Source organism: Coloeus monedula (genome assembly GCF_965178545.1).
Source record: "Coloeus monedula genome assembly, chromosome: 9".
NCBI classification, from domain to species: domain Eukaryota; kingdom Metazoa; phylum Chordata; class Aves; order Passeriformes; family Corvidae; genus Coloeus; species Coloeus monedula.
The window spans coordinates 6,736,582-6,760,855 of record NC_138789.1 but is presented as its reverse complement, the minus strand read 5'-3'; the positions used below and the strand labels follow the sequence as shown (position 1 = coordinate 6,760,855).

Here is a 24,274-nt window from a genome sequence, read left to right as displayed (position 1 = left end):
TCAGAAATAAGCCTCAGCAAACAACTACAGGCCTCAGAGCACCCCACAGCACTTTATTCTCACAGCTCGCAGCCCACCCACACACATCCACAACCAGCCTTGGAGCAGGGAAGGAGAGTCGAAGGGATGTTTTTCCAAAAGTGGGAAAGCAATGAGGACAAAGCCAAACCCACAGTCCTGCCAGTCCCACAGCATCTTCCTCCCCCCTACCAGCTCTGCGCCTCGGGCTGTAGAGCCCTCTGTGGTGCTGGGCCCCTTCCTCAGGAGCCACGCTGCAGGAAGCACCTTCCCATGCCAGTCCCATCCTTCTGGCAGGCCCAGACCAGCACTGGCCCCCCACAGGGCAGCAGTCCCAGCCACGGGCACCCCGTTGTGGGGCCACAGCCCCCACAGGAGGACCACTGTGTTGAAGCAGCATCAGAGTCCCCCTCAGAGGATGTGGATGGCCTGCAGCATGTCTGCCAGCACGTACGAGCTGTCCCAGGGCCGCCCAGGCTGCCGCAGGGCCCCCTCCAGTGCCCGGGCACGCGTCCCCAGCTCTGTGGGGTCGCGTCGGCCCTCAGGGCTGGGCTGACAGAACAGGATCTCATTGACCTCCCCTTCAATGCGGCGCATGTAGAGAAGAGGGAAGACGTCCCTGAGGGTGGCCAGGACAGACTCCTTCAGCTGGGCATCGCGGCACACCAAGTTGAGCACGAAGACTCCTGCAGCAGGGCGAGAGGGAAGGGAATTGAACCAGCCCACATACACCACCCTGCTCCCTGCGGGAACGCGGCTGGATCAGTGCCACCCTGGTGCAAATGTCTCCCTCATGGCAGCACGAGGAGTACCGGCACTTCCCTGGTGCCCCTGGCCCTGCTCCACATCCCTGCTGCTGCACAGGTTGTGGGAGGCCACAAGATCTGTTCTCAGGTATCTCCTACATCTTCTGCTTCCAGGAAACTCTGTTGGCCCCCCAGGATGTCTCAGCCTGCCTGACCCAGCAGCGTTGCAGGCCACCCACTCCATCCTGCTGTCACAATGACCACTGAAACACCCAGGAGAAGTGGATGCCATGCAGCAATCCTGGCTGTGGCCACTATTCTCCAGGATGAGAAACACAGCCCCAACTCCACACAGAAGTGGTCAGCCTGGCCATGGGGACATGGCCGGATCTCCCCTCCTACCTTCTGGCTTGAGGATGTTTCTAACTTTCTGCAGGAAGGGCTTTTCCACAAAGGCTGGGGGCGGGCAGCTCATCCCCACTGTGAGGTCTTTGCTGTCCACATCAAACATGACGGCATGGTACTGGGCTGATGCTGCAGGAGGAAGCACAGGCAGCTGTTATCCTATGGGACAGAGGTGAGCCACACACGTGGTGGGAAGGCAACAAATGGGATGGTTAAGACATCCCTTCTGCCATGTTATAGGTGTCTTCTCTGCTGGGGTTTCTCTTTACAAGCCCTTGGTGCTGTGGGAGGCAACAAATCTAAAGTCCTCTACACAGGTTGGCAAGCACAGGCTGTGAGCTGCAGAGACCTGGTGAGGCTGGAGATTGTGACACATGGCAGGAGATAGGCAGGAAGAGGAATCAGGTGGTGACAACAGCCCAGGACTCTGCTCCCAGCGTGTCACCCACTGGACTCAATGGGCCACCCGGGATGCTCTGTGAGATGGTACCTTCAGCTGCCAGGTTGGCCACGTAGTCCAGACCATCAGAGATGTGCACTTGCATCCGGTCACCCTGGGAGAAGCCGAACCAGTGCGTGGCCACTTCCAGCATGGAGGGGTCGATCTCCACCACGGCCACGTGGGCCTGAGAGAAGTAATCATGGACAAAGAGGGGCAGGCTGCCCCCGCCGAGCCCCACCACCAGCACTGCCAGCTCTCCTGCCAACCAAGAGCACCCAGTGAGCCACCAGGATGCCACAATCCCACTGCTTGTCCCACCCACCATCCCCAAACCACATTTGGAAGGGTGCACGGGGCACCCAAGGGGCTGTGACATGGGGACACACGTGCACCTGCCCCCAGCACAGCCTCCCACTGCCAGCCTTGTCACCTGGGAGGGCGTCGGGGCCCCCCAGCAGGCAGAGCCCCGCAACCATGGCCTTGTGGTGCTCACAGCACAGGTAGCTCTTGTCGATGGCTCCAGGTGGCTCAGTGGGGCTGGGTTTCTTCTTGTCCTTCCTCCGCTTCTTCTGGCCTGAATGACACAAGACTTCAGCCGGTAAGGCAAGGTGGGAGATGGAGTTGCTTTCTGCGGACTAGTCACCCCCAGCCCTGTCCTCCCCATGGTGTAAAAACACTCCCAGAGCTGCTCTGGGACAAGACAGGCAGGTCCCAGCGGGACTTCTACCTTCCTCCTGTATTCCTCTCACTTTCTGTCACCCCAAAAAATCAACCCCTGCCTTTTCCCAGCTGCCCCACATACCTTGGAGAGGTGTGGGAGCCAGGAGCCGAGCCTCTGACTGCACCACGTTCCTGTTGCGGAGGAAGACGAGGCGGCGGAAGTAGCAGCTGCCATCTCCCTTCACGTCCTCCACAACGTACTCCCCGCTCAGGGGGCTGGTGTCACAGTGCTGCACCGTCCGCACCCCGATGTCCCCTCCCACAGACAGGAAGGGCACCTGCAGGGAGGGCAGGGGCTGCTATGAAGGAGGAAAGGCTACAGGAACAGAGCGTGACATTCTCACTGTCCTGACTATGGCTACAGAGCCAGGACACAGCAGACACAACAAAGGAGCTGTGGGATGCCACAGGAGAGCTGGGGATCTGCACTAGCTTTACTCCCAATGCTGGGAATACAAGGAGCAAACACATCAAGATTTTTTGCAAGAGCTCAAGTGTGTAGAGTTGGAGCAGGAAGGAGACAGATGGAACAGAAGTTAAAGCCAGGAAAAAGAAGGGGCTGGATACTCTCAAGGTTCCAGGATCTCTGCTTTTCTTGGGATGCTGGGTTTTGGAGGGCAAGGACTTCATACTGAATCCTGCCACACAAGCACCTCAAATCCTGCCTCCAAGCAAAGGCAGACAGTTGGAGGGAAAACTGAGAGAAGCTGCACCTGAGGCCCATCCCCTCCCCACCAGGGCATCCAGCTCACACCTTGCAGCTTGGTCTCCCTTGGAGAAGAGGGTTTCCCTGCTGGCAGAGAGCCAGCCTGGCCCCAGTTTTGGGAAGCCTGGCCAGGGTGCTGGGCAGTGGGGGCTCACCTGCTGCCGGGCAGGGAGGCCTGGCGGGGCCAGCTCCATCACCTTCCCCGACAGCTCCGCCTGGATGCCGGCCATGCCCTCGTAGTGCTGCTCCCTGTGCAGGGCCACCGTGAGCAGGCGCCCGAAGCCCGCGCTGGCCGCCAGCTGCCTCCGCCCTTCCTCCGTCCCAAAGAGCCACTCGGTTTCTCTGCCCTGTGGGACTGCAGAAGGGGCTGCCATCAGCCTGGGCTGCTCCTGGCCCTCGAGTCTCCAAGGGGAGGAGCCGCAGGGAATGACGAGACATCTCAGGGATGTTTGACCAGAGCCGTGCACTGCAACCACCAAGAGAGCCAGTATCTCCCCTGTTTTGGGCAGGCTCATGCAGGAAGCTGGAAAAGCCACATCTCATTAGAATGGGGTGTCCAAGAGGCTCCTGACTTGTCTCCAGCCCCTAAGCCCCAGCTTTGCAGGCATGCTGGGAGGGAACAGTGCTGCTGGCAGAGGCCGATACATCTCTGTGAGGTGCAAGCACAAACCCAAGTGCAGCCCAGCAGTCTGGCCCTGCAAGCCAGGACACCCACCCAGAGCAGCGATGCCTTTCCAGCTGCAATGTGCTAAGTTGGCTGTCACCAGCATCAAGGCAGGAATTGCCAACTTGGAGGTGGGGCAGGCAGTGTCCCTCTGCGGGGAGATGCAGCCAACAAGCTCTGGGCCAGATCTCTGTTTGCATCGCCAGGCAAACACATACCCCACCACAAAGCCAGAACTAAAACATCAACCAAACCCTGCACAGGTGGGTTATTTCCCTCTCCAGCCCCAAATACAACAGACCCTGAAGGGCTGGCTCTTTTGCAGCTCCTGGCCAGGGCACAACCTCACTGCAGCCCAGACAGGCTGTACTCACTGATGAAGATGGCAAAGTGATTGTCTCGGGAAGGTTTCACCAAGGGGCTGTCAACCACATGCAGCGTGTAGCGAGGCTTCCCGCTCTCTTTGTCACACAGATCCAAGGAAACCTGTTCCCTGCAGGGGGTTTTGCTTATCTGGCTGCAGAGCAGGGCATAATGCTGCCTGTCCTTCACTGCTGCCACCAGCTGCTCCACACTCTCCATCCGCATCGGCTTGTCCTGCTCCTCAGGACAGATCTCCAGGATCTGTGGTGCCGAGCCAGGGATCTTCCTGAACTTTGTCATGACATACACAAAGACCGGTAGGACAAACTGCTGCTTGTCCCCACTGCTGGCCACCTGATGGACACGCACGACCCAGCCTTCCTGGGAGAAGTATTCCACAGCTTTCTTCAGCACATGGGCTTGAGCCAAGGAGACGCAGAGGTAGCGCCCTCCTACCTGCAGGACCCGGCTGATCTCAGCAAACATCTGGTCCACCTTGGCTATAGTAGCCTCCTCTTCATCAGTGAGGAGGGCATCCAGTGTGCCTTTGTCCAGGACCACTTGGAAATGGGCATCAGGGAAGTCCATCTGGAGCATGTCCATCAGCAGGTAGCTCATCTTTGGCCTTGTGCTCCCACTGCGCTCCTGCATCTGGCGGATCACGGCATCGCTGATGTCGATGTTGATGATGTCGTCGCACATTCCCACATCGTACATCTGCTCACTCAGCTCCGAGTTCCCACAGCCCACCACGAGGACCTGGGGAGTGGCACAAGAGCAGTGTGATGGTGAGAACACCCTGGAAACACCCCCCAAAGCATTTTATGAGTAAATACCAGACATGTCTAGGAGCCCTCTGTGAAAACTATACCCACAGGGCCTGCAAACCCAGTCTCTGGGGCCCAAGACAACATCTCCATAGAGGTAAGTCCCATGGACACAGAAGTGATGTATCTGCTGCATGTCTTTTGGGGATGAACTGGGTGTTTTAACCCCCAGAGGTCCCCAACTTGTGGGTCCCTCCTGTCCTCTTGCTATGGCACACTGCTATGATTCACATTGTGTCTGCACGGTGGCAGCTTATAGTGGGACACAGCAGCACAGAACTCACACACAGAATCACACTGAATCAATTTGGTTGGAAAAGATCTCTGAGATCATTGAGTCAAACTTATGACCAAACACCTTGTGAACCACACCATGGCACCAAGTGCCACATCCAGTCTTTCCTTAAACACTCCCAGGGACGGTGCCTCCACCACCTCTCCAGGCAGTCCATTCCAATGTCTAAGCACCCTTACCGTGAAAAAATTCTTTCTACTGTGCAACCTAAACTTCCCCTAACGTAGCTTAAGACTGTGTTCTCTCATCCTGCCGCTGGTCGCCTGGGAGATGAGGCCAACCCCCACCTGGCTACAACCTCCGTTCAGGTAGCTGTAGACAGCGATAAGGTCACCCGAGAGCTCGACGCGCAGGAGGAGCCCAGAGGCAACGCGTCCTAGGCACACAGCGCTGGCTACCAGCCGGGGCTCACCTTGTCGCGCGGTCGCACATACTTGTGCAGGACGGGGCAGAGCTCCGGGAAGGCCCCGTACCACTCGAAGGGGCGCTGCCCGCGCTGGCGGAAGAAGCGATCCCAGTAGCGGGCGGAGCCGAACTCGCCGGGGCTGCGGGGCAGCAGCTCCATGGCCGGCCGGGCCGGGCCGGACCCCGCTCCCGCCCCACGTGTCCCCCGCGCTGACCGCTTCCGGCTGCGCGGCGCGCGCGGGGCGATGCACCCGCCTCCATTGGCTGCCGCTCCCCATTGGCTGTCTCTGCCCCGGCCGCTCCCCATTGGCTGTCTCTGCCCCGGCCGCTCCCCATTGGCTGTCTCTGCCCCGGCCGCTCCCCATTGGCCAGCGGCTCCGAGCGCCCCCGCCCGGTCGCGGTGCCCCGGAGCACCCGACACTCGGCTCTAGAACTTCTGGCAGGAAGGGCGGCAGGGGCTGCCCGGGCCGGAGCCGCCCCTGAGGCACAAACGCGCAGCTTCAACAGCCCAGACCGGCTGGGCTCTGCGGCACTACCGAAGCAACAAAAAGAGCGGTGAACGAGGTAGCGGTGGGTTCAAAAGGAGCAGCTTTAATGGCATCCCGCAGCGGAGCGAAGCTCTGCCGGGGCTGCGTGTGACATGGACAAATACCTGCGTTGGCAGGGGGGTTGGACCAGGTGATCTCCAGAGGTCCTTTCCAACCCCAGTAATTCGGTGGTTGTGTGAACAAGGCGTGCCCACAGCTCGGGCGCTAGCTGGGGCCGGGGTGGGGCTCTGTCGAGTCGCTCTGAAGAAAGAAGGCGGAGAGCTCGCTCAGCGCCCTGTACCGGTGTGAGATGGAGTTCTTCACTGCCTTAGGCAGTTCAGCGTAGCTGCAGGGGAGAGAAACCACAAGTCTCAGTAGCAGAGACACTACAGCACATCCCCCGAGCACCAAGAGCTCCCGCTCTGCCCTCCCTGCTTGGCTCACCGGGACACCTGCAGTGACACAGTGGCACAGCCAACAGCCCCCATCCCAATCCAGGTGCTCCCTGTAACACACCGCATTCAGATCCAGGAGGATGTTTCTCCCTGATGCCCTTCCTCATAAGCAAGTTCCTCTTGACACCCTTGACCAAGGTTTGCCTTACATAAAGAGCTGTAGGTAAAATACCACTTACGTCTGGTTGTAGCCATCCGGCTGAAAGCAGGGATCCCAGCCAAAATCCCGAGGGCCTCTGGGCTCCACTATCAGCCCCTGCCATGAGAAAGCAAAAAAGACCCTTAAGCTGTGGTTTCACAGCACTTCCCTTGCACTCACATTTCAAGCATTGGACTGAGGACACCGAGACATGCAGCCATAGCTCACACTGCAGCCACCACAGGCTCTGCATGGTGCTGTCCCCCTTCCCAGCTCCTCCCCAGGATGTGACCAAAATTAGCAGCTCCAAATTCACACTGCCCTATGTTGACAGTGCTCTGACCTCTCCAAATAACAGAGCTAACAACAGTACTTGAATACAGTCCTGTCAGAGGGAGATGGGGGCTGAAGAGACCGAGGTAACATGCAGAGTTCAGTAAGTACCACTGTGCAAAGGGCTGCACCCTCAGCACCCACCTCCCACCAGCTGCGCTCTTCCTAAGCCTGTTCCCAACACGGAGAAGCTCCAAGGGCATCCAGCGACCCAGAGGCCACCAAAATTGTCCTCAGCAGAGCCAGTGCTGCTATGAAATTCACATTGCAGCCCTCCTCCCTCAGCACGTTGCCTTCCTCAGGCACACACCACCTACATGGGTCTGGCCTTTGAAGAGCCTCACTGGCTCCTCCGGGTTCCCACTACTGAAGGCAAAGGTGCAGAGTGCATAGGCAGACTTGTCTTCAAAGCCAGCCAGCAGCTTGTACAGGCCTGAGGGACACAGAAGAGATCCTGGAGTTATTGCTGCTCCCTGGGAATGCAACACACCCACCTCGGCATGGATGGATGGAGAGAGCACTCCACATTGCATTCCCAACCACCACAGGAGGTGACAAAGCTCAGGCACCAGGATGTTCTTGGTAGATTCCCTGCTGTGACTGAAGCCAGAGCCTCAGATCTCATCTCACAGCGGGAGCTGCAGAGCCCTGGGAGAGGAAACAACCGAGCACGTAGCACCAGGGAGGACTAAAGCCCACAGTGATTAATGTGATTAATGCTCATGTTAATGAGATCGGCACAGGATTTGCAGTCACACTCTGAACTGCAGGATCAAGGCAGTCACTGCACATCAGGGGAGGGGAGCATTAGTGGAGAGCGGCTAACACTGAAGCCACAGGGAGCAGGAGGTCTTCCAGGTCCCACTGAGGACAAACAAGATGCTCCCATGAGCCCTGCCAGCAGTCTGTAGAGGCAGGAGCCTGGGAATCCAGGGATTAAGCTGCTGAGTAAAACAACATCCTGGGAAGGAGGGCACAGAACAGGCTCAAGGAACCTGTTGGTTCCCCCAGCACGGGCAGGGAGCCACTTCAGGGGCAAAGGAGTGCGTTACACACAGAGCAGTAACACGAGGGCAGTACCTTCTGGCTTGAGTTTCTCCAGGAACCATTTTCTGAAAAGGAAGGAGAGAGGGAAGATTAATTTTTGCTATTATCTCTCAGAAATACAGGCATCTTTGAGACAATGTTGCCTATATTTTCATAGGTCTTTGAATCCCTCTTCAGTGTGTGGTCAGATGACCTTGTTCTGAACTATGTACAAGAAAGGACAGACTTAGCTCTTAAGCTGAAGGGGACACAGTGGGGTATTTAACTTACTGCAGTCCTGGGGCCCATACAAATAACACAGTTCTCACTCCTGAACACTGACTTGCCAAAATACATCTCTCAACACAAATTGTTCGCTTTTTACACTGAGTTGTGGTGCTGACTTGGTCACAGCCCCATGCCTGCCAGAGTTCAAGAACTGTTTGGACAACACTCTCAGGCACTCTCAGGACTCTTGGGGCTGTCCTGGGCAGGGCCAGGATTTGGACTTGATGATCCTTGTGGCTGCTTCCAGCTCAGGATATTCCATTATTCTATTCTGTAATATAAAGCTTTTATGTCTGCTTAGTGCAGCAGAGATAGTTTGGAAGAATTAATCACACTTGAAGTTAATTCCAGGAGCTGAGGCAATATTTTACTAGAGGAGTTCCACTGTAATGTAATAACTTAGTTATCTTCTGGATTAAAGATGTCCCCATGAGAACCTATGGGGCACTCATCCCAGAGTCCTGCTGAAAGCCTTTTATTACACAGAGCGTGCTGTGTGGACAGGTTCCCAAGCTGCCAGAACAGGCACCATAGATTGGGAGCCAGACCCAACAATCCAGGTCTGTCTCTTCTGTCCTGCTCCGTGACTTATGTCAGGACTCAAGGAGTTCAGTCCAGCCGCTGGGGTGCAGGATGAAGATCAGGGCCACAGACCAGCAATCACCTCCCTGACCCTACTGCTCCTGGAGTGTGGTGCCCACCCTGCCTGCCTGTGCTCCTAACTCTGGCACACGAAAGGGGAAACAACTTCCCTCCTACTTACATGTAGGGTCCTGGCAGGCCCCCCAGGGCATTGAAGCACAAGCAGGTGTCCTCTACTATAACAGGTCCCTGAACCTACAGTGAAAGCCCAAGAGAAGGAAAACATTAGACCTAAAGGAAGGTACTGCCTCCAAACCCATCTCCTTGCTCTATCCTGTCCTCACATTTCCACTTGACCTCAAGTGCAATCTTCACCTCAAAGGCAACCCACACCAGACAGACACAATCAAACCCAAGCTCTCCCCAGGCAGGCCAGAGAGGCTGAACAACAGTAGGGAAGGTTTCATATGGAGGAAAACGAGCAGCGCTGAACACTCCCTGCCCTCCTGGAGGACAGGACCGGCAGGACAAGGAGAGGGAAAGCCTGTGTCCCAGAGGCACGCCTGCATTTTTCTCAAAAAAGAACTTGGTACTTTTAGGACACCCATCCCAGAGACAGCTCTGGAATGTTCAGTAGACAGAAAATTCTTTGTCCTGCAGCCACCGGGGCTGAACTGAAGGATCTTCCACGACTTCCTACTGCTCGAGGGACACAGCAGCAGGACTACCAAAGCTCGGTGTCATCAGCAAGAATTCATCATCATCCGGCATAAACCAGAACAGCCGGATGATGGAAATGCAGCGAGGCCAGGTCAGGCTGGATGTGTCCCTGGCTTTCCTCGGGGTCGGTCTGGATGCCTCAGTCTCCCTGTCTGGGTCCCTCCACACCCATCTCGCCGGGAAAAGGGAGAGAGTGAATGACCTGCCGGGCGGCTTCACGGCACTTCTGCACGGAGATCTCATCTGGCTCCCCCTGGTACTCGGGCACTGCGGACAGAGAGATCGGTGCTGAGCAGACGGTCCGGGACTGGAGGAGCCGCCGCATCCCCCCGGGCCCCGCCAATAACTTACGGTCAATTTTCTTAGCCACCAGCGTGTAGGGAGAGGAGTCCCCGAGGATCTGCGTGACCTGCGCAGGGAGAAGGGAGTGAAAAGTGAGGGAGAAGCAAGGGAGGGAGGGAGGCAAACCCGCTTGCCAGGTCCCGGTCCCGCCGCCCTCACCTCCTCCAGCTTCTTGGCGTTGCCTGTCACGAACACGACGCTCCGCCGGGCCGGCGCCGCCATGCTGTCCGCGCTCGCGGCGCCTGCCCGCCCAGTCACCAATCAGGGCCCGCGGCGACACCGCGCCCCCCACCGCTCGATCAATGGGGAGCGCGCCCGCCCCGCAGCGCCCAGCCAATGGGGAGGGCGTCCGCCTGCGCCAGAGAGGCGGGAACTGCCAGCCCTCGCCGGACGGTCTCGCGAGAGGCGCGTGGAGGGCGGGCCGGGCCGCCTCGCCTCGGTAACCGGCGCTCCTCATCGCCCTGGCCCTTGTTTACAGCCCCGGCCTTTGGGTCCCGCTCTGTTTTCCCTGAAGTAGAAGCAGACGTAGTTGGGAAATCGGGCAGGCGATTATGCTCCAAGCTCTACTGCTGTTCACCCCCCGACCTCTGCGGCATCTCTGCGCTGTCATCAGGTTTCCTGTGTCGGAGCGATCAAATTCCATCGTTGTTGGTTTGCTGCTGGTGCTGCCTCTCACAGCCAGAGCTGTCCCTTGGGAAGGTCTGCGCTCAGGATAACCGCAGCACTGAATGACTCAAGCCCCAAACTGATCAACACCTAATTCTAGCACCTCAGGGCACCGCACTGATGGCTGTGGTTGTGGCAGCTTTCCCTGCCCTGAATCTCGGGTAAATGCAGGACCAGCTGGCGGCTGTAGCAAAAACTCCAGACCTCGAGTCAAGAGTTCTGTCCGTGGGGCCGGTGTGGAGCCCTAGAGGAACAGGTCAGTGCAGTCCAGGGCTGGTGGGGAGCAGGGCCCTCTGAAGGAGCAGCAGCAGGGTCCCAGGAGCTCTCCCACCGTGGTACCTAGGCCCCTCCTTACTGCCAGACCCTGCCAAAGCTCCTGCTTTGCAAGGGGACTCCTCAGGAGGGACTTCTTTCCTTCTGGCCTGCCCAGCTGACAGAGTCAGGAGGCCTCTACCCACCTGTGCTGTATCTCTGCATCCCCCCTTCCCTCAGGCATGGGGACCCCGGGGTCACACCATGGGGTCACACCAGCAATCCCAGGAGGAGGAATGATCCACTATAGCCAGAAGATGCCATTCCATGTACAAAAGCAATCGTGTGGAAAACAGCAGCTGATGGTCTGTCCTCTGCACAATGCAGGAATGGGTAAAACAGATCCAAAGCTTGGGTGAAGGAGTTGTTTTTGTTGTAGAATCTCCTTCATAACATCTCCTAAGTGAAAACCAATCTCCAAGCATGCAGACACTGCTGGAAACAACACTCCTTTCTGCTGACTGCAGTTCTCCCTGCCAGCAGTCCAGGGTGGGACAGCACAGGCTGCAATATGAAACCACAGTATCAAAGGAATATATGGAGGAGTGCTCTCTACCATCCCAAGACCAGACACTCCTAATGGTCTTTCCAGCCTTGGGGGGAGAAAAAAAAAAAAAGGCTATAATAGTTGCTTAGTAAATTCTTTTACTGCAAAGCTTCTGACCAGGACTGTTGGTTTGCTGCTGGTGCTGCCTCTCACAGCCAGAGCTGTCCCTTGGGAAGTCTGTGCTCAGGACACTGAATGACTCGAACCTAAAACTGACAAACACCCAATTCTGGCAGCTCAGGGCAGTGCACTGACGGCTGTGGTTGTGGAAGCTTTCCTTGCCCTGCATCCTGGCTACAACCATTTCCACCCCAGCCTCATGGGAATGCTGCAAAACCCCTCCATCAAAGTTGAGGAATTCCAGCTTTCCCAGGGTAAGAGCTTGCTGCCTGTGCTCAGCTGCCTGGGGTGGGCTTGGCCCAGACTTCGTCCTGCCAGCACCCACTTGCCAAGGCCCTCAGCCCAGCATTAAAGCCAGGCTTTGCCTCCAGCAAGCAACTTAAAAACTGCTTCTCTTGCTCAGACCTGGTGCTGGCAGGGATCTGAGGTCCTCACATACTCCTGTGGCACCAAGCTCCTGCTGTGGGTGGCAGCAGCAGCAGCAGCAGCAGCAGCGGCAGGACTGGGCTGGGAGAGAAAGGCAGAGGCACTGGCAGGGCTCTCCAGCACGAGGAGTGAATTAACTCACTTTCCAATTGGCAGGACACAGTACCAAACAGCTCAGCGACACCTGCAGCCCCCGTGAGACAGACACAGTCCCTCTTCATCCACCTTCTTGATCCCTTGCAGGTACAGAGTAGCCAAAGGCACAGGCAGGATGACTTTTGTCCCTTCCACTGAGTGTATGATGTTAAAAACAGCCTATACTTGAAGAGGAAAGATCCAGCTTGGCTTTCTGATTCCCACCTGGAGAGATCAGGTCTCCAGAGGGGAAAAGCCCTATTTATATTCCAGCTGGGCAAGGGAGCTTGTAATCACATCCAGCCCTCCAGCCTGCTGTGCTGACTCCTAATCCCCTTCTCTGCATGGGGCAGCACTCAGGTGGAAACAAGGTCCTGGGGACAGGGTCAGAAGAGGAAGCTGCGACATGGCACTGGAAATTCTCCGGGGCATCATTTCCCCTCTCCAGTATTGTTTTGAACATGTGCTTAGCAGGACAACGCTTCTCTCATCAGAAAAGACCAAAAAGAGAACCAGAAGAGCTTGACTCAGCTAAAGCACCAGGCTCAGGGCTGGAAAGAAGAAGGGTCCCAAAAATAAAAGGCTGACAGAAATGCCACCAGCACTTGAGAGCAAGGCTGGAAACAGCCAAAACACCGCAGTCCCACTGATGGACAGAGGAGCTCAGTTCCCGTTCATCCCAGCACAGCACAGGGGTCCCTACAGTTCCCTGAGCACCCCAGCAACCGTGTCTGGGAATAATCCCCACCCCACTGCATCACAAGGTAGCAAAATTGGCTGGCATTCAGGACCACAATCACCACGTCATGGTGAAGGGCTCTAAATAGGAAGTGGGCTTGTTCACTGTGGACGGGTCTCAGGAGAATTGTTCTCCTGCTGTGTCTTTATATAATCATGCTACTTACTGGGTTTTATACACACTTCTTACTTTTGGTTAAGAAAACACAGAAACGGGAACTCCCAGCCTTGGAGAGCCCTGAATGTCCTGAAAACTTTATGAAGACGTGCAGAAACTCCACATGTACAGTCAAAAATAGGTTTACTGGAATGTCTTTAGTCACAGCTGTAAGCAGCAATACTGAAAACACTGAGCTTGTGCATTCCCATGGCAGGACCAGAAAGTCTTCTGGATTGTAAAAACCTAATTTAATTTTTCTCTTTTCTCTTTTTTTTTTTTGAACAAGAGAAAAACAACACCCTTGCAGTTGTCCTCAAAATAATCAGTTCCCTATAATATATTGGTATGTTTTCCTTCAGACATTTATCCCCTTCTTTTCTCTGATTCAAGGACAGAGTCCCCTCTGCCTTCCACAGCAGGCAGTAGAGAGCTGCTCAGACCATATTATTATTAATATTACAACTCAACCATATATACATATAGACTGTAGGGGCAAGTAGCCAGCTCCAAACCAGAGACCCAGAATTCCACAAAACAGGCAGTTTGGGATCTGAATCTTGTGTTATAAAAAAATATGTCTGACAGCAGGAACAGGTACTCAACTGGAAAAGGGCTGTTTGGTAGTTCTTAAAACGCTCCGTTAGAACTGGCTGCTTGCCACCACCTCCTGCTCCCAGGAGAAAAAACAACTTCAAAGCTATATACAGATATATCACTTAAATTACACAGCAGTTTGGTTATCCCAGAGGCAGCTCCACCGAAGCCTCCAGCTGCCCCATCAGGAATGGTACTTCAGGACTATGGGGACTGGAAAACACAAAGAAAGAAGCTCTCACCACACACCCATCCCTGCCAGGGAGTCCCCCCCCATTTCTGTAGTGACAAACACCCTGCAGCTGCAAGCGTGTTCCCAGCCTCAAGCTAAAGCAATCTGCTGTCTGCACACGTGCCAGACAACATATCCTGCTACCTTAATCTCCTTCCAGCTCCCCAAAACTAAACCAGATGAGATTTTCCATCAGTCTCTCTCTCTAAACTCTGCTGCCAGCTCTGCCTCTCCCACTGCAGGCTGTGTGTTAGAAGGACAACAGGCTACAAGGGCTTTGCTGAATGAACAAGAACAGTTACAGAACTGCCCCTGGACACTTCAGTGGGAGGAAAACCCTCCAGACCCAGTGACACAGAAGAGCTGCCCTGCCATGCTGGGCTGCCTGGATCCCTGGAGCATGTCATTCTGCAGGCAGAGGGATCAGTTATTTCTGCCTGGAAGAAACATGCTCTGGTCATTATGAGCTGTTTGGTAGGAAAAGCAGTAACATCTCTGCTCTGGGGAGCTCCAGGAAATGCAGAGGGCATGGGAAGGGACCAATTGCAAAGCCACAACAGCTACTTGATGGAAATGAAGCAGCCCATCAACTTTGGGGAAGAGTATTTGTAGACAGCAGGCTCATTGCAACGTGGCTGATACATGTAGAGATGCTTTTGGAAGACATTGCTCTAGCCTGAAACTTTTGCATTTACTCCCACCAGCCTTGGGATCAGTCAGTGCCAACCCTGGGTCAATACAGGGTTGGCAGGGCACTGCAGGCTTTCTTTGGTCACAGTCCACAGGACTTGGTTTGAGCCCGCTCCTGTGCATGCACCTTTAAGCCTTGCAGAAAAGGAGCACAGAATGCTCTACAGGCACCCCTTATGATGACTTAAGGCAGAGTGGAGCCCATGGAGTGGCTCAGGTGCTCTCCCCCAGGGAGAACAGCACCACGGTGTCACTCACAGCATGGAGTGCCATAAATACGTCCATGCCAGACATGGCTGGGGTGATGTGGAGCTACTCACCGATGATCACGAGCAGGAGAATGACCACCACCATCGCTATGATCGCCTTCATCTGCAAGAGGAGCACACAGGCACGTTACACAGGCTGCCAGGGGTAATTGCTTTGACCTGAAAGGAGGCCTTTGCCTCCCAGCATCTTTTCAGCTAGGAAGCAGAGCTTCTCCATCTCCTCCCAGGGCAGGTGGGTAACCACCCTTCCACAAACGCAGCTCTGCCTGTTCCCCTTCTTGCTCACCTTACAGTCTCGCCACCACATCTGTCTTCGGAGATGCTTGGCTCTTTTGCTAAAAGCTGCTGCATTGTCTGATAAACTGTCTATTAAAGGAAAGAAAAGAGTCAATGCAGTGGTGCACACACTGTCAGAGCACCCACTCACTTGTTCTAACTCCACTGAGTTTTATCCAATGAAAGACCCAACCACAGCATGATTCATCAAAGCCACAGCAGGGTCAATGTGACACCCTTTAGCAGAGCACACAGACAAGTCCCACTGTGGTCCCTTTGTACTGGCTGCCCTCTGAAGACAGGAACTTGCTCTGCAAGCCAGTGGACAGTGCCAGAAGCCAGACCCATCTACCTTTGCTTGAAGAACCAACTAGATCCCAGAAAAGACACCTCCAAACTAATGCCTCTGCACAGAGCAGCAGGTAAAGGTGGAGAGAGAGTCAGCAGAAAGTCAGATCTGCAGCCCAAGGCTGAGCAACACTACTCCCAGGAAGGACAGAAATGTAAGCCCTGTCTGTCATTAGGTGCCTTCTGAACTGAACCAGGTTAACCTGGCCCAGCAGCCAGGAAGAGCTGAGGGGACTGGGCCAGCAGAGCTGTGTTTCACATCACACCTGATTTATCCTGCAGATCATCCAGCCGCTCGCCTCTTTCGATCACCTTGGTGATGTTCTCCTGCATAACATCGATGACTTCATCCACCTGGTTCTGGACACTGGGGCAGAGCAAAGGCAGCATGAGAGGCAGAATTGAGCACCAGAGCTGCCCAGCCTGGTGGGATCTGAGAGCTCATCCACAAAAATGAAAGGGTACAACAGTGGAAAGAGGCTGATGGGGATGCAGAGAAAGCCGGAGGCATGGCATTGCATGGGTGGATCTCCAGCAATGCCAGCAAGAGCACGGGAACTCAAGGGGCTCAGAGAGAGCACTGGGAAGTCAGCAGAAGTGGGACACGCTCTCTAACACCTTTAACACACAAATGCAGTATGAAAAAGCACTAATTGCTGTTGGTGGGCACCTCTGCTACAGAAGAGCTCACAAAGGGGGAAAAAAGAAGTATAAAACCCATACCTTATCTTTCTGCATTTCAGAGAATCCCACACCACACCTTTGCTCAGTAACTTGGGGTGAAATTAAATCAGTTCCCTCCTCCAGGAACTGAGTTGCTAAATTAAACCCACTCTGCCAGGGGCATAAAGAGGATAGCAAAGAAAGGACTGAGTTGAACTAAAACAAGATATAATTCATCTTCTCGTAGGTTACGCAACTCTGTGGGTAGTCTTCAGTGAACAGTAGCCTAAATCACACCCGTAGGGTTATTAAAAATGCATTTATTCACTCCAGAAAAGAACCTACACTGGCAAGAGAGAAAAATTTTCCTGGTGGAAAAGTACTGCTCCATTCTGGTTTGTATTTTGGAGCTAATACATGTTTATTTTCCTGGAGATAGAAGTAAGAATTTTCTTGAGGCCCAGGGGATAGCAATATATTGTTTGAGACATACTGTTCCCAGAAAGTCAATGGCAACAGCAGGATCTTGGAGGCAACAAAACAGAAATAGCTCCAAAGAGAAACAGTGTATCCTCCCCCATGGCCCACGAAACTGGGGCCAAGACAGACTCAAAGCCAGTCAATGGGGCACTGCAGAACCAGAAATAGGGCTCTGTCCCAACCACCATGCCTCTAATTAATTAATTAATTAGAGACATAGGTTCACACCGATCTATTTTTCCTGCCAGCTACATGCCTCTTACCCAGCAGAAACCTGTCCTGATGAGGAGCAGCTGCAACCAGCAGTAGTGGTCACATCACTTGCTCACATTTACTTACTGTTCCAAATACAGGTGAGAATAGTCATTAAAAAGGCATTTTGCTCCCCAGAAAGCTCTAGGAAGAGTTCCACATCTCTAAATATGAAGGGGTTTCTCATCTTAGCCTTTCAGGTCAAGCTCTGTAGCACCACGGCACTGTGGCTTCCAGAGCTGGAAGAGCCAGGCAACTCCTCTGAAACCAGCTTCTGAGTCAACAGCTGTGATCTGGCACATGCTGGACTCCAGCAGCACATGTAAAAATTTGCTTTATTTAGGACATCATAAGAAAGGAACCTGCCTGCTCTGCTGCATCGCAGAGTCTGTGGGAGCAGCATCTCTCTGAACCCACCTACACCATGTGGTGGCAGCTCCCGCCTTCCACGCTGATGGAAGCCATCTGCCAGGATGAATATGGAGGGGAAGGGCACAGACAATCCCCAAAGACCTCTCAGAAGGAACCTGTCCCATGCTCAGGAGCTGTTCTGATCCACTGTTTGTTTTACAAAGTATGAGGCGAGTGGCAGAGCTGCTGCTGTTGGGAAAGCTCAGAAGGTGGCACTGAGGATGCAGACAGATGCTGCCCAGGAAAGTGTCCACCCCACGCAGGACACACAGCCCCATGGCCCATCCCTGGGGCAGTGGGTGAGAAGCAGGCATGTTCTGCAAGGGGTTTTCCTTACATCGGCACAGCAAGTCCCAGCTTGGAGCTGCCAGCAGTGCAGCTACAGCTTGGGGCAAGAGGAAAAGCACAAACATCTGCTACCCCAGATGAGCCAAGCTGGCCAAACCTCTGAGCCCATAAACATCAACTTCACACGCAGAAGTCTACATTTGCAGTATGTAAATGTTTCTAAAATAATTTTCTGTGTTGAAAATAGAGAGACTTCCTCCCACAACAGATTTGTAACCAAGTTATCCTGGTACAACTAACAAGTGGGAGCATGCAAGGTTACAGTGCATCTAGGAACTTGCAGAGCAATGCAACACTACCTGAATCCCTGCCAGTGCAGGTCAGAGCCTTGAGGGGTGCTGCTCCAGTCCTGGGACACTCAAAGTGTTGGAGGCAAAATGGGCTGGTAACTCCAAGCTGCTGTGGTGGATAACAGCATTTGGGGGAGACCTATGGAGCACAGACCCTTACTGCCCAAGCTGCTTCTCAGCATCCTGTCTCTTCTCACTTGAGCGGCTGACAAAATGCTGAGGGCCCTTGCTACCTGCCCAAACCCTGGGCAAGCTGTCAGCTGTCCCCAAGAGAACAAAACATTTCACAGATGGAGAACGGAGGCACAAAGAAACCAAGGCTTATAAACTCCCACAGATGTTGAGGTGTTGACTCCCATGGAACACAGATGCATTTGGGTAACACAATCAGTACCATTTGGCATCTGATGTAAAAGAGAACCCTGGGAAAAAAACCCAACAAAACAACAAAGCAAAAAACAGGAAGGAAGAGGCCAAGCCAGGGAAATTCAGACCTCCACAGAGCGTCTTAACCAGACCTTAAGCCAGCCCTTGCTTTCTGCTCTCTCCCACTCTTCATTGCTGCACTGGTGCCTCTCCAGGAGGGGGCTGAAAAATGCCCAGCCTATGTATTAGCCCACCAGCTTCAGAACAAATTCAAAAATTGCCATTAGTTTGGCATGCTTGAAGTAGGAAACTCAAGTCACATCAAGAAGAAAATATTTTCTTGTTTCATTTGGCAAGAGGGAATGAGTCCTCTAATATGAAGTGTATTTCCTGTTGTGGAGCTATGGGCTTTTGACACATACACTTCATGAGCTTTACTCCTGCCAAAGAGAAATAAAGAGAATTTATTTCCAAGAGAAATAAAGCGGAATAAATACCTGCCAGGAAAGGGAGCAAGGCAAAAGCATGAAATATGTCTCCTATGACCTTCTTTCTTCCTAATTACTGCAAGTCTGATGCTTTTAACAAGAACAGCAAGCGTACACCATCAAAGCAACGAGATCCAATGGCACTCAGCTTGCTTTAGACTTCTCTTTTCTTGTGCTTTGCTGTTCCAGAGTGGGAGGAATAAGCCTTTCCATTTTGGCCACACTGGGTTAGGTACTGAAAACCTGCTTGGGCTGGTCAGGGTGCTACATTCTCCAGACACTGTAAACAGGCATGCACACACCATGGGATGTGCTGCCCAAGGCTACTGCTTGTCTCCAAAGCCGGGTGTTTATAGCCAGCATGACACACTCCAGTTTTCCACCCCAGTGATGTGAATAGTGTGTATTATGGTGCAAATGACACCCAAACACCCCTCGTTGTGGCAGTCACCCAGGGAAGAGGGAACAGGAAGGAGAGCCAAGGCAGATGAAGGGTACAGAGGCAGGAGGCCAGCGCTGCACAGCACTCCCCAAGGCACAGCTCTCTGCAGAGAGCCCTGCTGTTCTCAACAACAGGGTAACAGCACTGAACCATGCCACAAATCCCTGGATTTAAGTTGCTGCTTAGTCACAGCTGTGAGGAAAACAGCAGTCTATGCCTCCCTGAAGCCTTTCAGTCATTGAAGGGATTATATCCAACAATCATGCCTGTCAACATGGTCTTGGTATCACCCTCATATGGAAGCCTGGACTCTGGTTGGGGTTCACTGCACAACCAGCCACCTGCAATGAGCCCTGGGAAGCTGCAGTCAGCTCTTGCCTCAAGAGTTCAAACCATTCCCCAAACCTTCCCCCTGCTCAGGGCCTGCAGCCAGACAGAGCCACCAGGGCCAAGTCCCAGGGGCTGGGAATGCTGACCACCCTAAGCAGCACAATGGGGGATTCACAGTGACCAAGAGGCTCCCAGGGAACCCCAGTACTGTGCTGAGCCTCAGCAGCAGCATGAACATGAAGCCAATGGCACAGTTCCCTGAAAGCACGAACATCAGCACTGAAGTGAGTCAAGCAGCACAGAAAAGGGGCTGATCTTAGCAGAATTTTTGAAAAGATGGTCTGTGATGAGCAGCTCTTTTTCCAAATAAAAGAAATCCAGGTGGAAGGTGAACATCCCACCTTCCCTTGAAAAGGCTCTCGTGCACACATTCAGCACTTCTTCCAAAGCCTCGAAGCAAAGGCAGAGAAAGGAGATCTCTTACCAGTTCTTTGTACCTTTGGGGAAAAGGATAAAAGCCTTTTAAGAGCTGCCTTTCAGCTCCAGCCCACCCTGGGAATGGGAGGTCTCAAAGGGAGCCAAAGGGACCCCATGTAGCCTCTCAACTACCAGAGGAGAGTCTACCCCAACCAAGCAGCTTCCAGACACATCAGGACAAAGCACAGCTTGAAGGGGACTGACACTTCCTCCTGTCACTGTTGCTGACTGTAACTCACCTCTTTCCCCAACAAGGTTTGCAGTGTTCCCCACGGCTAAGCTGGCCTTGAGGGTCTCTGCTGCCAAACTCCACCCTGACCCAATCCATCCCCCTTTCCTGCCAAGGACAACTAGGACAACTTTCCAATCTTGCCCCTCACGTTTAACATGTTCCACAGCCTTGCTCCCATAATCCCATCATTTTTTCCTCTACCCAATCCTCCAGCCAGTTTCCTTTTACACCTGTCTTCACACCTCGTTCCTCCAGCCCCTACTGCCATGGCCTCTCTAGCTTTGCCCAGCTATGCCTTGGCTCTCCAAATGCTCAAATTCCACCTTAAAATGTCTTTTTCTTACAGTTTTTCAGCAGCAACCCAACCCTTTCTTTGTTGATACAGAGAAAACTGACTCACTGTGAGAGCAGGCATTGATCCCTCCAGCACAAGGGCTGAACTGATCAGAAACTTCCTAATGATCTCCATGACAAGGAGTGATGACTGCATGGTGTAAGTGCTTATTAAATAATACAATCAACACTGATGAGAGCAGAAAATAAATTCTGTTTTGTAATAGATGCTCTAGATACTACATAGATGTAGCCACTTGGTACCCTAAGGGACATATTCCATGCCACATCTACTATACCCAGGCAATCTCTGGCAATGGGCATGCCTCATGTGTGTGGGGCATTAGTCACATCACACCTATGGACCCACCAGCTCCTGGCTAAATGCTTGTTTCACTTTTCTTCCTTTTCAAAGATGCAGCGTCATCCTCTACCTAAGCCACTGGTACCTTCTGCCAGGCCAAGACAGAGGGAAGAGAAGAGCTCCTGTTTTCTCCCACCAACAGGGAACACAGAAGACACTGTAGATGCTGTCCAGCAGAGGAAGATGAAGGGACAGACACTACCCTGTCTCCACCTTTTCATGGAGGTGAGACCCCACTCATAAACCCAATTCTCAGCTTTCTCATTCACTCCAGATCAGCCTGGCCATGCCCTAGAAGGAAGGCTCTATCCACACTGGCTTACTCCAAGGAGCAGTTCATCTCTACCAACAGCATCCTCACACTCTGGAGGGAACAGAGATGCCCTGAAAACTCAGGGTGAAATCACCTGCCTTCTGCCTCTAGTGCAACTCAAGTGCCCTTCACTCCTCGAGATAATGTGGCAAGCACAGCCTAATGCTGATGGTGGCAATGAGTCATCCCAGACCTGTGCTGGCTTCTTCCTGGCATGGAAAAAAATCCCTAACCAAGAGCCACACTCAGGCTGCAAACAAGACCCAGTCTGGATAATGCCCAGGCATCAGTCCTCACACAGATCTCTGTGCTGGCTGCACAGAGACCCGCAAAGGAAACCAGGCAACACAGACCAGGGGTCTGTGAGTATCCCCACACTTTTGATTAAGTACCACCACCACATCCCTCACAAGAAAGGACAGGAAAAACTGGAGCCCTGAACAAGCATCATCCAGGAAATGACTCGATGGGAGAAGGATCCAGGGTGTTCACTCCTTCCTTCTTGCGCTACTCCTCCTCCAGCTGTAATGGTTTCCTGTTTTCCAGCTGCTTTGACCCCACTGAGTCACTGCTCATCTTCAGGTCACCTATATCAAGTTTTTATCTGGAGGAAGCCAGAGGACCAGCTGCTGCCCAAAATCCATGGTCCTGGTGTGTTCCTGACAACTTACTTTCTTGAAACTTTAAGGAGCATGTTACAGGATGAGGTTAAAAAGCCTCAAAACAATAAAAAATGGTGCTAGGAAAGGTTAAAATCCAGGGTTAATGCTCTAGAGGAAGAGCCTCACAAAAGCACGGAATAGGTCACCACCAGAACACAGCAAGGGCTTCAGAAACTCCAGTAAGCTATGGTGATGTAATCTTATCCCTTTGCCTCTGACAAGACACAATTTCTTGATAGGCTGCATCAAAGCTGAGATTTCCTTTAGCTGGGGACACGTGGGGTAGGACATGTCAGTCAGAAGAACACAGGCACAAGGAATGTTCATATGATGAGCTACACAGAAATACTCTGATAAGACAGCAGCAGGAGCTCACAGTGCCAGAATAAATTATTATCTCTGTGAGACTAACTAACAACAACTTACTGCCTGATCTTGTCATTCCTGGGTCCAAATCTGGGTCCAGAAGGCCCCCTCCTGCAGGCAGAAAAGAGCAATCAGGACAGATGGTACAATGAAATCATGTTTTTAAACCAGACCCAAGAGATACACAGGAGAGAACCAACGCCTTGTGCATGGAGGATTGTTTTCATACCTCCCATCAGTCCCTCCCATGTCTTAGGATATGTGGGACATCTCACTCTTACAAAAGGTCACACCTGTTAATTCACACTCAAGGCCAAGGCTCTGGAAAATCATCCCAAAGGGAATCAAAGGTTTTCATTCTCAAGTCCCCGGTCTCAGAGCTGCAGGCGGGTATGACACTGCATTCCAACTCACAAGAAAAAGTCTTCCTCTTCATCCGAGTCTTCCTCCAACAGGTTCCTCTGCAAACACAGAAAAACCATCACATCAATAAGCAACCACCATTTCATGCACACATTGCCAGCTCTTAGGATGCAATCAGCATCCTCTGACTGCAGGAAGGCCCTCTCTGCTCAAGGGACAATCCCAGCCCTGCACCCAAAACCATCAGCATCACCCACAGCCACCTTGGGCTGTCCCATCCACCCTGGAAATCAGATCCACTCTGGATTTGGAGGATGTGGTTTCTCCACCATGTGATAGCAGCAGGTGTAAGAGGGATGACCACCTGGGCGGGAGGGCAGAGTGGTCTGGCAGCTCCTCTGCTTCGTCCCAAAGGGCTCCCTGGGGCTCCCCTTTGCTGATCCACTACACTCCATGAGATGATCCAAAAACTGATTTTTAAAAGCAACCCCACTGAAGCCTGAATGTTTCAGATGAAAACATTTCTGCTTAGGGTCAAAAACAATCAAGAGAGGGGGAGGTGGCACACTAAAGGTTTGGGACTCAGCAGATGGTCCTTGGGGTAGCAACAGTTGCTGCTTTCCTGTGTGTAGGTCTGGGTTCCCACCTGCAAGCCTGATGCTCTGATGTTGAAGCTCACCTACATTTCCATCCTGTCACATTTGCTCAATCAACTCAAGCAAACCTGCCAGATCATGCAATAGTTCCAGCCACTGCTTCCCTCAAAAGAGGAGCAAACTGCCTTGGCAGTACGGGCTCCTTATCTCGCTGACAGCTGTCGTGAGCTGCAGCAGCATTTCTGACCACAGCCTAAACTGAGTTTTAGCACACCCTGACCCCAGCAGGTTAAATGCACTTTGTTCAAATCAGGCAACTGCTGTGACCTGTATTCAAAACCTAAAGTGTGGGGGGACCGTGGTGACAGGAGAAAAAATCAGCTGTAAAACACAGGGTGACTTCATTCAAGTCCTTCAGCCAACGTGGGCAGGAGAGCCAGGACGTGTCCCTGCCAGGCTCTGCGGGAGTGCAGGAGACTGAGGCACACCGGGATCTCATGGCCATGGATGCAGGCTAAGGGAGCCGCAACAGGTTCCCAAAACAGCCGTAACGAGGCTGGTTTGACACACACGGGTCAGGGCTGGCGCTCGGACAGCCCCTCACTGACTGAATGTCGCTGTCACAGCGCTCCGGGCTCCTGGGCCCCGTGGCTGAAGGCTGCGGCAGCACAAGGAGACCCGGCCAAGAGACCCCTACGGTGGGCATCGACCCGGCCACCCTACGGTCAGCACCTGCCCGCTGCGCCCCGCAGGAGAGGCACTCACCCGCTCGCTCTTCACCGAGCCCGTCACCTCGTCGTCGTTCAGGTGTCGCTTGAATTTGGGAGGCATGGCCGATCCGTGCCGCGGGGCTCCGTGCCCGGGGGGAGAAGCCTAGAGGGGAGAGCAGGAAGCGTCCGGCAGGCCCAGGACAGGACCCCGCAGCCCCCGCGCTCACCGGGCAGGGCCGGGCCGGCGGGAAATGGCCGGTATCGCGGAGAGT

General features: G+C 53.5%; 3 protein-coding genes across 6 annotated transcripts; all 3 read right to left on the bottom strand.

The window, feature by feature from the left end:
• Window positions 1–32: 32 nt before the first annotated feature.
• Window positions 33–6,332, bottom strand: METTL13 (methyltransferase 13, eEF1A N-terminus and K55). 3 transcript variants are annotated; one of them, XM_082287194.1, is made up of 8 exons: window positions 6,244–6,332; window positions 4,076–4,823; window positions 3,193–3,392; window positions 2,414–2,609; window positions 2,042–2,185; window positions 1,660–1,869; window positions 1,167–1,298; window positions 33–704 (listed from the first exon to the last, which is right to left on the bottom strand). In XM_082287194.1, exons 2-8 carry the CDS (start codon window positions 4,779–4,781, stop codon window positions 430–432), a joined length of 1,863 nt encoding a protein of 620 aa, XP_082143320.1. In that variant the 5' UTR covers window positions 4,782–4,823; window positions 6,244–6,332; the 3' UTR covers window positions 33–429. The 3 variants fall into 3 exon arrangements, with proteins under 3 accessions (XP_082143320.1, XP_082143319.1, XP_082143321.1); XM_082287193.1 differs by lacking the exon at window positions 6,244–6,332 and adding an exon at window positions 5,599–5,787; XM_082287195.1 differs by lacking the exons at window positions 33–704; window positions 1,167–1,298; window positions 6,244–6,332 and adding exons at window positions 1,312–1,527; window positions 5,599–5,787.
• ITPA (inosine triphosphatase) lies at window positions 6,172–10,286 on the bottom strand. Its single transcript, XM_082287196.1, has 8 exons — window positions 10,163–10,286; window positions 10,013–10,070; window positions 9,864–9,928; window positions 9,123–9,196; window positions 8,126–8,157; window positions 7,363–7,478; window positions 6,753–6,829; window positions 6,172–6,464 (listed from the first exon to the last, which is right to left on the bottom strand). The coding sequence occupies exons 1-8, from the start codon at window positions 10,223–10,225 to the stop codon at window positions 6,344–6,346; spliced, it is 606 nt and encodes a 201-aa protein (XP_082143322.1). The 5' UTR covers window positions 10,226–10,286; the 3' UTR covers window positions 6,172–6,343.
• On the bottom strand, window positions 9,789–24,274 carry VAMP4 (vesicle associated membrane protein 4). Of its 2 annotated transcripts, XM_082287197.1 has the most exons (8): window positions 24,058–24,274; window positions 22,748–22,794; window positions 22,394–22,444; window positions 15,783–15,883; window positions 15,179–15,258; window positions 14,944–14,995; window positions 10,013–10,070; window positions 9,789–9,928 (listed from the first exon to the last, which is right to left on the bottom strand). In XM_082287197.1, the coding sequence occupies exons 1-7, from the start codon at window positions 24,121–24,123 to the stop codon at window positions 10,024–10,026; spliced, it is 444 nt and encodes a 147-aa protein (XP_082143323.1). In that variant the 5' UTR covers window positions 24,124–24,274; the 3' UTR covers window positions 9,789–9,928; window positions 10,013–10,023. The 2 variants fall into 2 exon arrangements, with proteins under 2 accessions (XP_082143323.1, XP_082143324.1); XM_082287198.1 differs by lacking the exons at window positions 9,789–9,928; window positions 10,013–10,070 and adding an exon at window positions 13,176–13,914.

Bases quoted from the DNA above. Each gene is read 5' to 3' on its own strand.
- METTL13 (XM_082287193.1), bottom strand. From the start codon at position 5,751: ATGGAGCTGCTGCCCCGCAGCCCCGGCGAGTTCGGCTCCGCCCGCTAC. The intron at 1,299-1,659 runs GTACCATCTCAC...TTCCTCCTGCAG, and splicing joins GGCCAACCTGGCAGCTGAAG to CATCAGCCCAGTACCATGCC. The intron at 705-1,166 runs GTAGGAGGGGAG...GCCCTGCTGCAG, and splicing joins AAACATCCTCAAGCCAGAAG to GAGTCTTCGTGCTCAACTTG.
- ITPA (XM_082287196.1), bottom strand. From the start codon at position 10,225: ATGGCGGCGCCGGCCCGGCGGAGCGTCGTGTTCGTGACAGGCAACGCC. The intron at 8,158-9,122 runs GTAAGTAGGAGG...CTTCCTTTTCAG, and splicing joins GGCCTGCCAGGACCCTACAT to AAAATGGTTCCTGGAGAAAC. The intron at 7,479-8,125 runs GTACTGCCCTCG...TGTGTCCCTCAG, and splicing joins GGAGAAACTCAAGCCAGAAG to GCCTGTACAAGCTGCTGGCT.
- VAMP4 (XM_082287197.1), bottom strand. From the start codon at position 24,123: ATGCCTCCCAAATTCAAGCGACACCTGAACGACGACGAGGTGACGGGC. The intron at 22,795-24,057 runs GTGAGTGCCTCT...CTGTGTTTGCAG, and splicing joins GCTCGGTGAAGAGCGAGCGG to AGGAACCTGTTGGAGGAAGA. The intron at 15,884-22,393 runs GTAAGTTGTTGT...GCTCTGCCCCAG, and splicing joins AGGAATGACAAGATCAGGCA to TGTCCAGAACCAGGTGGATG.